Source organism: Nuphar pumila, chromosome 7 (genome assembly GCF_984573655.1).
Source record: "Nuphar pumila chromosome 7, dmNupPumi1.hap1.1, whole genome shotgun sequence".
Lineage (NCBI taxonomy): Eukaryota > Viridiplantae > Streptophyta > Magnoliopsida > Nymphaeales > Nymphaeaceae > Nuphar > Nuphar pumila.
The window spans coordinates 13,540,872-13,554,418 of NC_143255.1; the positions used below are offsets into that span (position 1 = coordinate 13,540,872).

Consider the following 13,547-nt stretch of genomic DNA (forward strand, 5'->3'; position numbering starts at 1 on the left):
TTTAATCTAATTCACAAGCACAAACTCCTTGGGAGCAAGGGGTAAGTCGTCTGAGTTTTATGCTGCCAAGACAATGACCTTAAGTACGGCAGGCAGATCTGAAAAAAATGGATCAACGATATCAATTTTCTTATAAAGTATAAAAAAAAAGTTGGGTGAGAATCAGATCTGACCATGGTACAACTGAACGTGAAATCACTGGATTTGGACATAATCCATTTGTAACATAAAATTGGTATTTTGTAGTCCCCACAAATTATCTTTGCTGGTGCTGGAATTGGATAAAGGTTTCACCTTTAAAATCCTACTATCAAAAACTTGATGAACCAGTTGGCATCTTAATGTCAGCATGGTGAGTGACAAATGTATCCATATATCAAAACCATGCACAACATGGCTTCATGGAGACAAGTAGGGGTGCAATCGGGTCTTATCAGACTCAAGTCTAAATCAGGTCTAAAAATAAGAACCAAACCCAACCCAAATTCATTGGGGTTCAGGTGCAGCTAGAAACTGTGGACCCATATGGGTTAACGGGTTCAGGTGTACATTGGGTCATATTTTTTATTCAGGTTCGGGTTTGGGTATGGCTGAAAAATATCGACCCATAAAAGTTAATGGGTTTGGGTTTCAGTTCATGTCTTGATATGATCGGTGTTCTAGACCTAATTACCTATCAATAAAAAATATGCAAATTAATTAATTCAACTGTCTATTAATAAAATCATATGCTAACAAATTAGAAGCTTAATAACCATTCTAAATAATGTCCAAACCTAAATGTAAAAACAATATATCCATGCCAACCAAACATTTTAAGTTGAAACAAAAAAATCAATGATATATCATATTCAATGACTTCTCCAGTATTATTCTAGGATTCATTTCCATCCAACAATTGCCATGATAAAAGAGCAACATGAATTATATGAAAAACTGAATTAAAATTTAGATTACTAAAATGCAATGCATATTAATTCTAAGTTAATCTACATCTTTAAATGTTTAATTGAATATATAATATTTACCAATTAGATGCTTTTAGATGGATTAGGTATAAAGCGGTATGGGTACGGGTTGGTTCAGGTATATAGTCAGGTTACGTATGAGTCGGTTTGGGTTCAGGTGTATAATTAGTTTGGGTAAAAGGGGCTTCGGTTTTAAAAAATTGAGAACCATTTAGGTTTGAGTACATAATCCAGTCGGGTATTCATTTACAATAACCAAGACCCGACCCATTTTCACTATGAGTTTATATTTCGCACCCAACCCAAACCCATGGGTCCACCACTATTGGTTTGGTTGGGTATAATCGGTTCTGAACATCTGGTGTATACTCGACCAGTTACACCCTTAGAGAGAAGGTAGCAATAGTTGACGTACCTGAGCAACTAAGGGTAAAAGAATAATTTTGATAAGACCTGGATAAAAGAGTAATTTGATTAAAAAGATGAGGAGAAACAACTGCGGAAGTTCAAACGTTGCAAGGGTAAAATAGTAAATTTCAAATATGAGTTATTACTGCACAAATTAACGGCAGTTAATGAATCGGCACATTCGATTTAAACCTCCATATCTGCTTCCATTCCCGATCCAAACGTAGCCAGCCGGGGCGGGGCGGGGCGGGGCGGGGCGGGACTCATTTTTCCCCAAGTCCACTGTCATCCCTATTTGTGGGGGCATGTTTCTTGTGTGATAAATGTTTTCCTTTCCATGAATTAATTATTGAAATCATTTCCCATGAGTAAAATGAGGAGTGGCCCAAAAATGTTGAGGCTGAGGGGAACTCATGTGACCTTTTTCTTTCTGTGATCCCTATTGCTTGTCTACAGATAAAATAAGAAAAAAAGACTAACTTTTACTGTCCTAACATTCCTCAGAGGCACAGAATATCAGTTAAATAGTGTGAAGTTGGGTATTTTGCTGGTTTAACATGCTAAAACCAGGGATGCAAATATGCTAAATGAAACATAAATAGGTTTTTCAACTTTATTTTTTTGGTGTTTTTCATGATTTTTTTTACCATATGTTTGGCATGGTCCATTTTAATAGGAATCGACTTCGGGATCTTGTGTTTTTGACGAAAAAACCCATCCTTGTCATGCTTAAATTGTTGATCCCTTTAAAATTAAGTAGGTAGATTACACCTGTCCGATAAAAATAAATAAAAAAAAAAACTGGAAAAACCCATTTAGCATATTTGCATCACTCCTAAACTAGCATTTGTTTGCACTGAGTCAATATTCCTTTTGTTGGGAATGTAAATAAAATGGTAAATTTTATACTATTGAACTGTACACCTTGCTACGTATTGTCCAAGAATCACACATTTCCTTCCAATTTAGCCTGTAATGACTTATGATGTAAATGGTTCGGATTCGGGTCTGATACAGTCAAGATACCATAGCTGACTAATTGGATACAGACTAACAAGAGTTGGAGTCAGCATCAGATTCAGACGGGCGAAAAACTGGTACCCTATCCAATTTTTTATTTGTAAAGGGATACAGATATCCCGTAATCAGAATATTCATTGGATTGGATAGCAAAACTCAAAACCATATCCAACATCCGATTATAATTGGACACTTTTTTCGTTAACATCCGATTATAATTGGACACGATTTTCGTTTACATAATCTGACTGTAATTGGAGACTGCCTAATCAGTCCAAAAAAGATTTGAATTTAAAAGGAGAAGAGATCATCAGATATCCAAATATTTCTACAGATAATCCGATATAGAATATCAGTCGGATTCAGTAGCAAATTTAATATCATATCTGGATCCGATTATAATTGGATATGGTTTTGGCTTATAGAATCCGATTAAACAGAGTCGGATCGGGTTCAAGAAATTACAGCACTTGGTCTCAAGGCCAGACGGAGTTGGTGGAGGGATACAGAGGTCATTATGAAAATATCTAAGGGTGTTTAGGTAAACGATTTTTCAACCGGCGAGAGGCCGGCCCTCGCAGCTTTAACGGCCCGTTTATTCCCTCGCGAGAATTGACGCCATTCTCTCTCTCCTTCCAAAATTCAGGTTTTCCCTCTCTCTCTCTCTCTCTCTCTCTCTCTCTCTCTCTCTCTCTCTTTGTGATTTTTTTGAGTTCTTTAATATCAAAAGAGTACGTACACTAAGCAAAAGGACAAAGATTCTAATGGTTCGGCGCTTCGATTTCCATAAAATCCTGAAAAAGTTTCGTTTTTTTACTTGGTCTTTCGTTTGTTGTGGTAAGAGTGCTGTTCTTTTGGGCTTGAAATCTCCTGGAAAGTTGTGATTTTGATCATTCCTTTCTTTATATTCTGTTCTTGTTGATTTGAGATTTTGAGCTGATGTGTGCGAGGATGAGGTGAACAACGGGGGGGTTTGATCGGTGAAGTTCTCGTAGAGTTTGATCGTTCTAGCATAAGGTCAGGATTTTGGGTTAGGATCCTTCGGGGGATGTTGCTGATTTCACGTTTTGTTTGATATTTTTACGTTTTACTTTTTCGTTTGTGCTGAATATATGGCGAAGTAAGGTTTTGATCGGATGCGTTCTCTTTTCTCTCGTGTTTGGGACTTGATTTTTGCTAGGACCTTTATTCTTCGAGCGTAGGTGAAGATATAAAGCTTGAATCTTACTAAAGATGTGTCTTGTATAATGCTTGAATCATATTAGAATGCCCTGCATATCGCGTACTTTTGCCTTTCTTTCCATTTTTTTTTCTTTGGAAAAGTTCAACCAAGGATGAAAACACGAGGTTAGAGTGAAGATTCATATGAAATCGGTGTTATTGTCGCCTACTGCGAATTTGGAGCTTGTTCTATGCTGTCTTTTGGTTTCTTTGAGTGAATGTCGTCATTTACAGTCCATGCCATAATGTATTTCTGATATTTTCTTTTACTTTTGTTCAGATGTTTATTTCAGCTCAAATGTGGCCCGATAGGGGCGAAGATTGTGAGTTTGAATAGGCTACCGGGTTTTTGGCGGTTCCTTTTTTTTTTAATCTGACTGTATGAATGTGTTCTACAAGCATGATCTTATAACAATCTGCTCATGGATTGTCCTGTTACAACGTGTCGTTAGGTTTTTATTAAGTTTTAAAATCAGTGGTCCAAAATTTCCATAATATTCAAGCCTTAAAAATTCCTATATTTTTTTGTTAGAAAAGCATAATCCAAGTGGAGTTTCCTAGCAAATGGACCATGCAGATCACATCTGCAGGGTCAGATTTGAGAAATAAGTGCTGAAAAGCCCCAGTTCGTACACAGCATGGATAGATTGTAGCTTGGGTAACCAGTTCCAAAAAGCATAGCTGCGGGTGTTTGCTTATTCTGAACTTGTCTTTAGTGTAGCTATTTTCATGTTTATATGTGTCTTTAGAGAGATGAAGACCAATGACTCATATTGCACTAAAACTTTTATTGATTTTTTCTGAGCGGAGCATTAAGACTTTATCAATTTGATCAAAGCATGTTTTAAGTAAATAAGCTATAATAAATACATCTTTAGGTTCATAGTAGGAAAAAAGGTTTGGCGTAGTGGGAGGGACCTAGGCCGCTAGCCTGGTTGTCTAGGTTCAAATCCTATGGGCGTCACCCCTTGCACTAGCCAAAGTGTGGTGACTCCTTGTGGGCAAGGGGTAAGCCCACAGAGTTTTATGTTGCTGGCACAACTGTAAGTACGGCAGGCACGGCTAGGTCTCTGATCCTAGGGGTGGTTTCTCCATGTAAATATAAAAAAAAAGTAAATAAGCTATGATGAACACATCTTTAGGTTCGTATTAGGAAACCCCCCTGCAACAATGACCCTTTAAACTGTTTAGGATGCTTAGAAGGATAAATTGGTAGCCACTTACCAATTGATGTGGGTCTGAAGCTTGTTTTTGCTGAACATCTGATTATTTAGTGTAAAAAGCTATGTCACAAGACTCGGCCAACTGGGTGCCGCACCCGTGTCGACGCGATGCGGGTGCACGTGCGGTCAACCTGACCCTGGGTGCGGTCAATGCACCCAGGGTCATTTATGTCCAACTTTTGGACTATATATATATATATATTTATTTATTTATTTATTTGCTGCACCCCCGCACCCAAGTTTTTTGAAAGTGCCGCACCCGCACCCATGTGACATAGGTAGAAAGTGAAAATTTTGGTTGAATTGAAATATTCTACATATCGTGCTTTCTTCGATTTAATTATGTTAATTTCATATCCAAGCTGAAGAAACGAGGATCCTATGGACAAAACCTCCAGTTGTATTTTTGTCTTCCAATGGCTTGTAACCTTCACTTTGACTAAATAGTTGATTACTTGGTCAGGATGTGTGGATAAAGGGTTCAAATTTCAACATGGCGAGACCATGAAAACTTAAGGTTTCTTTTTGGTAATATTTAGCATGATTTTGGAATTGAAACTGTATCACAATTATGTAGAGAAATTGGAGAATGAAATGGACCATATACAGTACTTCATGGGTCGTTCCACAAATTTTTTCCAAAGCATTAACTGTTATAAAGGATTCTTTTCATATGCCGCAGTGTCAGTGTAGAGACTGTTGTACTGTAACCTTCACTTGGATGATCTAGAAACTGATATATGATCTAACCACATAGATGTGTTCAACATGGTTTGTTTGCTAAGGATCAAGCCTTGGATCATGCTTTTCTGATGTAAAAATGTGATCTTTTGAATTATGAAATTTTAGCAAATTGTGGGCTATTGATTTTTGGACCCCTTTAAAAACCTTATTACTTGTTATAATTACATGATTCAAAACAAGTTTCCTACTAAAAAAACCATGTAGATCACATCCGTAACATTTGATCTACAAAAAAGTTGGAAACTTTTGAAGAAAAGAGTGATTTTTACTCATTAGTTTCTTACCTTCATTAATAGCCAATATTAACCCTATATATATATATATATATATATATATATATATATATATATATATATATATATATATATATATATATATATATATATATATCCATGAATCCTGTTTTACGCAAATTGCCGTTCGTAGGATCCGAATCTGTCATATCCTGTTTCCGTATCCATGTGACATAGATTAAAATCTCTTCGCACAACTTGTTCAGCAAGATTAGAGTTTCTTTGCACAACACCCTGTTATGTGATTATCAGCCATTTCTATAAAGCTGCTTCATAGTTTGCTATATGACAGATCGGACGACTGTCAGCTTGGAAATTTTTGGTATGAAATGGATGTTAAGGGCAGAACTTGTAAACTTACATGTAAAACAACTAATGTAACAACAAACTTCGAGTTCTATTTCTCTTGTACATCTGGAAGTTCTTGGTTTAATTTCTTTAATAATATGAGGGAAAATATTAATAAATAGATAATCATTAGTTCATCTGCAACAAAGGAATTTAAGTCAAGTATGATTTAGTCATTTTACTTTCTTTTTTCTTCCAATAAGTAATGCTTCATAGGATGAAGTTGTTTTATTTTCACCACCTACAATGAAATATGTGCTTTTCAATTCAAGACTCTCATTTTGCTTTCTTCAAGTACAGCTTTTAAAGTTGATCATGTTAGAAATCTGCTTGATCATAATGGATGAGTGAAACAAGAAATTAATTTGTGAGACCTCATTTTAGATGTGTTATTGTTGTCTTCCTTCGGAACAAAAACCTCACTGTTATCATTTTACATGGACATTGGCAGATTTATTCGACTCATTTCTTTTCTGTGTTTGGCTTTGGATTTCAGCTGTTTTCTTAGATTATAAGATGGCCTCTTTTGTTTTTTTTCCCTTTTTTGGCTATCAGCCTATCAAGCATTTTAATTATTATAAGTCTTATGAAGTGGCCTCAGAGGGTCACTGGCAGGATTTTCCATTTTGTATTCTTGCTTACAAAGATGTTAATTTTGTATCATGTTCCTTGGCGTTTGTGTCCTTTTCCTACCAAAAATTTCTTTTTTCTTTGAAATCTATGCATTGTAAAACATGTCTTTGGAACTTTTACCTTCTAATTTAATACTCTTATCGACATTTGACATTTAAGTGAATTGTTATTCTATAATTTAGTTAAAGATAGAAGGATGCCTGAATTCTCGAGCAGTGCTGCTGAGAACTTCTTGAATAGCATAGTAGAAACTATTGCAGAGAATGTTCCTAAGCAGAAATCAGTGAGTTTTTTTGAGGAAGATAATACACTAAAGTCTAAGTGTAATAGACTTTTTGGACGTGAGAAACCAGTCTACAACCTCCTTGGGGGTGGCAAGTGTAAGCTGCTTTTTCTGTTCAACTATTTATCCTAGTCATTATAGTGGTCTTCTGCTGATTTTCCTTTGATAATTTTCTGGAGCAAACAGCTGCAGATGTCCTGTTATGGAGGAACAAGAAGATCTCTGCTGGGGTGCTGACTAGTGCTACAGCTATCTGGGTTCTGTTTGAATGGCTTGATTATCACTTGCTATCACTCATCTGCTTTGGGCTAGTCATTGGTATGTGTATTCTATTTCTATGGTCCAACGCTTCTGGGTTGGTTAACAGGTAAAGCCATTTCTTTCATTATCGTTATTGCTATAGTCATCAACATAAGTATTTTTATTAAAATATTTTAACATCTCAAAAGAAGTATGATACTGATGTATGCACCTTTGATTAAATTTTTTTATCTTCACAGGTCTCCATCGCAAGTCCCTCGTATTGTTTTGCCTAAGGAGCTATTTGTTAACATAGCTGTTTTTGTTGGAACTGAAGTTAACCGGTTTTTGGAGTTTCTTCAAGATGTTGCAACTGGAAGAAACTTGAAGCAGTTTATTCTGGTATAATATTCAGTGTCTGCTAAAACTTTCCTAGATGATGGATATATGCATGTAGTATATTTTTATGTGTTTTTTTAATTTACCTTATTTAAGCTATTCAGTTATTTAAGGAAGGGAATTGAAACCAGAGTATTGACTGGGCCAAATTAAGTAAACCTGATGCTAATTCACATCATGTGCCACTGGGCTCTGTTTGCTTTTTCACTTGTTCAGTTCAAGTTGGACTGCTTTTAATACCTTCACATATTGTTCTATCACACATGGGTGTGACACAGCAATTCAAGAAACATGAGTGCAGGGGTGTGGCTAGGCTATCTATACACACACATGAACACACATACAAATGAAGTAATGAACTAAACATCTGATTCACACAGACATATGTAATGCAGGCAAAACTAGACTTGGCCAGGGTTGGCTGAGTCCAGTTTCACACAGAAATAGACCCGGGTGCAGTTGACCACACTTGGGACAGTGGAAGCTGTGTCCAAGTGTTCATGTGTTGATACGGGTGCGATGCCCTTTTAGGAGTGTCCATGTAACATAGGTCTTATTTTTGTTTAGCATTTTTCATGGTGTAGATCCCATTGTAAATCATATTTCATTTGAGTTTTAGCTTTACAAATAAAACTGTTGGTTATGGCCTCTTCTCGATGCAAACATTGGCGTGATGACCTTATTCTTTCTCTGAGGTATACGTCTGTTGCTAGGGATGAGTTGCTTTTAAGTAAAACTTGTAGAAGTGTCTCCAATGGAGGCATCTTAGAGTTATTGGCTGGGCGGCATGTTTGCATTTGGATATACAGGTTCTTATGCTTTCCAGTTTTATTTTTTCTCAAAAACTTTTTTGTTTGCTATTGACTTCAGCATCTATGGATTCCATCTTTTAATATTATTGTGCAATCTGAAATTTGAAAAATCTTGCTTTAGGTTGTTGCGAGCTTGTTGGTTGCTGCCATAATTGGGACCTGGTTTAATTTTCTTACTGTAATTTATGTAGGTAAGAACCTTTTCTCTTCTGCATCGTTATATTAATTGGTTTTTGGAAACTTATAAACTGATCCATGTTATTTCAATAATCTTTGATTTCTTTCATCTTGCTTAATGGGGGTTTGGGCTGGAACACATTTCATTCAGTGGTAACTCAACCTGAGTATTCTCTAACGATACTGGGGAACTTATCATCATTCTTCACAATCAAGAGCTTTGACTTTGGCAGTTAGGCCATGTTTGCAATTTGTTAATTTTTCTATGATATTGCATATTTCATTTTCTTCGGTTCCTCTATCTCTCATATTTAACCTATCTTGGGCTTTATCATCTAGCCCCAGGGCCGTTCAAACGTTAAAACTTAAAAGTATAGAACAGCTAAAACTTAAATTTCTTTATGAAATGAGCAACCCTATTGTAGCTTTCCTCGTCTCTATTTCCTTCTTTGCGAGCAGGGTTAGATCAGTGCCTATTACTACAGATGCAGATTTGAAATGAAAACCCCATGGTTGATACTTCATCTAATGTGCCCCATTAATTGGTCTAACAATCAGATGCTAAGCTCATTAAACTTCACTTTTGGGTACTACATGGTTTGTTTTGGTCCTGAGTTGGCATTTTTCATGGCCTTAGTCACATGCTAATTTGTGCGTCTCCACTTTCTGCTGGTGAGAAAGGCGAGCACTGATTTGCAAAATGGCATAAGGCAGGGACTATTTTGCAAATTGGCTACAAGGCAGGGATCAATTTGCAAAAAACTGTAAAAAATATTTAAAAAATGAATTGAAATGATACGTGAATTGGCCCCTTTTGAATTGGCTAAGGGCTGATCTGAATCAGCCGATTCAGACCGGTTTTAACAATACATTAAAGGTGAGCATTCCAAGTCCGTTAGTGGCTCAACCAGGTCTAGCTTTAAACATGAAGTGCTGATCCTGCTGGAAAATATAAAGGAGGGTTTGGGATGAGCACATAAAGTCTTGCTGGACAGGGAAGCCTGGAAGCTACAATTTCATTTTCTATGAGATTCTTCATGGTTTCATCTGATAATTCAGAGCTTGGAAGCCACTGGTCTATGGTGTCGCCAGTGGAGAATGTTTAAGATAATTCAGAGCTTGGATCAATTTTCTGTACAGCTCTTGACTACTCCCAGGACGAATTTGTATATTTTTGGCCCTTGTGTACTACTATCACTAATAAACATTGATATACTAATGTTAATGTTTGTCACTATTACTGTCAAATCTGAACTGTTCATGTGATCCATTTTCTAAACCATATCTTGAATTGAGCAGGGTTTGTTGCTGCTCACACCTTGCCGGTGCTGTATGAAAGATATGAAGATCAAGTTGATGGGTTTCTTTACAGTGCATTGGGAGAGCTTCAGCGCAATTACAAGAAGTTGGATTCAGGTGTTCTGAGCAAAATACCCAAAGGGAATCTGAAGCCAAAGAAATTTGATTGAATTATCTTTTCATAATCCCTTCCATGTTTATCCTACTCGTTACATCTTACCAGCTTCTAATAATATCTTATTTTTGCATGTGATGGTGACTTTTTGGAACTACATATTTAAATGGAAAGCTGGATTTGTGTGTAAAGATCTTGTGAACAGGACCTTAAAAACTTACCTCTATGGTTTCCTCTTAAAGAGAAAAAGTTGGTTTATGTGATTCTTCTAGTCTAACCTTTTGGTAGATTTGCTTTTGCTCTTTAAGCAAAACTTGATTCAACTTCATGCTTTAGGAATTGGGATAACATTAAGGCTGCATCTGCGCATTCTGGAGGTAACAGGTTTCAAATTGCTTCTATTGGAAGAAGTGAAGTATACAACTGATGGTGCGGTTGAGTTTGTCCTTGTAATGAGCTCATAGCCTTCGGATCAGGCATTACGTAAAATATGCAATTGTTTTTAGAAAGATAACTGTGCTTGGGACTCATTGATTGCATCTAGTAACATCCACTCACTGGATCTTGCCAAAACAACTTGCGGCATTGCACATTGCCAAAACGTTGAGATTGGCAGCAAAGCTTTAAAATGATTCCGTTGTAATTGTGCTTCATTAATTGAAGTATGCTCGTCTGAGAATTGAAAGATTTGTGTGTATTGGCTTCTTTTCTTTGGATTCCTTTTTTCAGTAACAGGAAGAAGCCACTGCTTTGGTTCGGACTTGTTACAGGCTGAGAGGTGCCAAGTTAAGCGTGGCCCTGTTTCGTTGTCTGCCTTCTGCCCACTGGGGGTAGTTTCCTGTTAACTTTGACTTTGTGGCAAGGGATGCACACTTTAGGCATCAAATTTGTGATATCCTTCAACTTAGTGTTTTAAGCCGACCCACCTAACCAGGTATGCTGCTCTTGTGGGCCTTTTTTTTCAAGTTTTTATCATGCATGCCATTGTGTAGTTATAGATAGGAGGGGACATCCATTTGGATATGTAATTGGTATTTGGACTGAGCTGGGTTTGAATCCACACACACACAAACACACACACACATATATATATATATATATATATGAAAAAATATGTAGCTGCACAACCCTTAACTCCGCAGCTAAAGTGGAACATGCTGGCTGTCCATTATCGTGTGTGAACAGTCAGCACGCGAAAATGATGCAAAAAATGTGCAAAAATGCATTTTTGTGCTTTAGCAGTGGCCAAAACCATCGGTAACTGCCTCTAAGGGATGTGCTGGCGGTTCTAAAGCCTAAAAAACCATCAAAATGATGTTTCTTCAGTGTTTTTGCAAGGAAAAGGCTGAGAGTGTGATGTCCATCACACACCCGATGGGCACTCAACAAGACTCCTCATAGCTGCGCTCCTATGGATCGTGCAGCTACAAACAACTCTCTCTCTCTCTCATATATATATATATATATATATATATATATATATATATATATATATATATATATATATATATTGGCTACTAATGAAGGTAGTAAATTAAGGAGTAGAAATCACTTTTTTTCTTCAAAAAATTCCAATTTTCTATAGATCAAATGTTATGGATGTGATCTACATGCTTTGTTTAGTAAGAAACTTGTTTTGAATCATGTGATTATGACAAGTAATTAGGTTTTAAAGGGGTCCAAAAATCAACGGTCTCAATGTGCCAAAATTTCACAACTCAAAAGATCATATTTTTACATTAGAAAAGTATGATCAAAGGATTGATTTTTAGCAAACAAACCATGCTGCACATCTATGTGGTTAGATTGAGTCTATACAACTTGCACCTATGATTTCCAGCTCATTAGTTCCGTACCTTCATTAGTAGCCAATATTAATCCTATATATATACCATGATATCATATGGTGGTACACATTCTTGTTTGCATAGATCTAGCCATTAAATGGTAAATCTGAAATGTTTTTAACATGACTTATTTACTATATGAGAAGGTTTTATCATGTTTAATACACCATAATATTTCATTTTTGAGAAGGTGAAAATCAACTGTTCATAATTCATGGAAATAAGGGTGGTTTAAAAATGGTACATAACATCATATTTGAGGCAACTTTAAAGTAATAAATTGCATATGCTAAATATGATCCAATAGTTAGATCTTGAGTTTGGAGCTTGAATCTATGTAAATCAATTGTGTACCACCTTAAGCTATGATGGTATAGTACTACCATATAAGTGCCCATATATATATATATATATTCTTATTTTATTAAAAAATTATTTTGATTCAAACCGATTCCATTTGATTTGATTCAGACGAATTTGGGCTTTTCTTTGGGAAATTAGTTCGTTCAAAAACCGATTTTGACAACGTTGCTTAAAAAAAACTTGATTAATTGGTTACTATTAACATCAGCAACTAAGTACATGTTACCATCAATTGTTTTGTCTCCGCTTATTACCTGCCGTTATGTCCAAACAAATATTAGGTGTTTATAGAAACCGATTTTCATGCTTTTCCACGTTCAAAAGTAAGAAAGTACGAGAACCTCACCCTCATGAAATTATTCGTATGGAAGAAAGTTCCCTTCATAATTAAGTTGTTTTATTCCTGGAGGAGGGGCCCATGGTTTACACAAGCCACATGCATGCTTACACAGGATATGACGACACATAGGGTAGTTAAACAACGTTACCTACTTATATTACGTATGAGTACAGTTTTCAATTTCATTTGTTTTGAGTTTGGAATTGCATAAAAGAGTCTTGTCCATGCCCAGTCCATTTGATGGTATTATCATCATTTGATTGGCGATATATATATATATGGGAAGCTACCCCACTCCATCCATGCCCGACCCAAACCAGATGGGCTTTTTTTGAAAATTTTTGTATTTTTTCAAAATTCTAACCTTACAGATGTGTTTTATGTGCTTGTTTTCATACGAATCAAATCTTGGATTATTTGATTCCAATGTGAATAGATTTTTATAAGGTTTTAAAATCAATGGTCTACAATTTTTTGAAACTTTTGAGGCCTCAAAAGCCATTTTTTCATCCAAAATGCATCATCTAAGAGTCGATTTCTAGTGAATCGATCATGCAGAACACATTCGTAAGGTCATATTTAAAAAAAAAGACCATTGGATACGGGGTCAGGCTCCATATATATATATATATATGAGAATTGAACACATTAGACCCCATTTCTGGTTCTGCCCAATAGTTTTGCAGTGTCTTATGATAGATCTGAACCGTTAGATACCTTCATAGCCATTGATTTTGGATCACTGAAAAAACCTGTATACAGGTTATATTCCAGTGATCCAAAAGCTGGTTCTCACTAAACAAAACCTATAGAT

General features: G+C 36.1%; 1 protein-coding gene across 2 annotated transcripts; it reads left to right on the top strand.

The window, feature by feature from the left end:
• Positions 1-2,995: 2,995 nt before the first annotated feature.
• LOC149831201 (reticulon-like protein B8) lies at positions 2,996-10,438 on the top strand. Of its 2 annotated transcripts, none has more exons than XM_090012002.1 (6): positions 2,996-3,042; positions 7,041-7,238; positions 7,328-7,508; positions 7,642-7,783; positions 8,714-8,783; positions 10,069-10,438. In XM_090012002.1, exons 2-6 carry the CDS (start codon positions 7,055-7,057, stop codon positions 10,236-10,238), a joined length of 747 nt encoding a protein of 248 aa, XP_089868128.1. In that variant the 5' UTR covers positions 2,996-3,042; positions 7,041-7,054; the 3' UTR covers positions 10,239-10,438. The 2 variants fall into 2 exon arrangements, with proteins under 2 accessions (XP_089868128.1, XP_089868129.1); XM_090012003.1 differs by having other exon boundaries at positions 7,334-7,508.
• Positions 10,439-13,547: the final 3,109 nt, after the last annotated feature.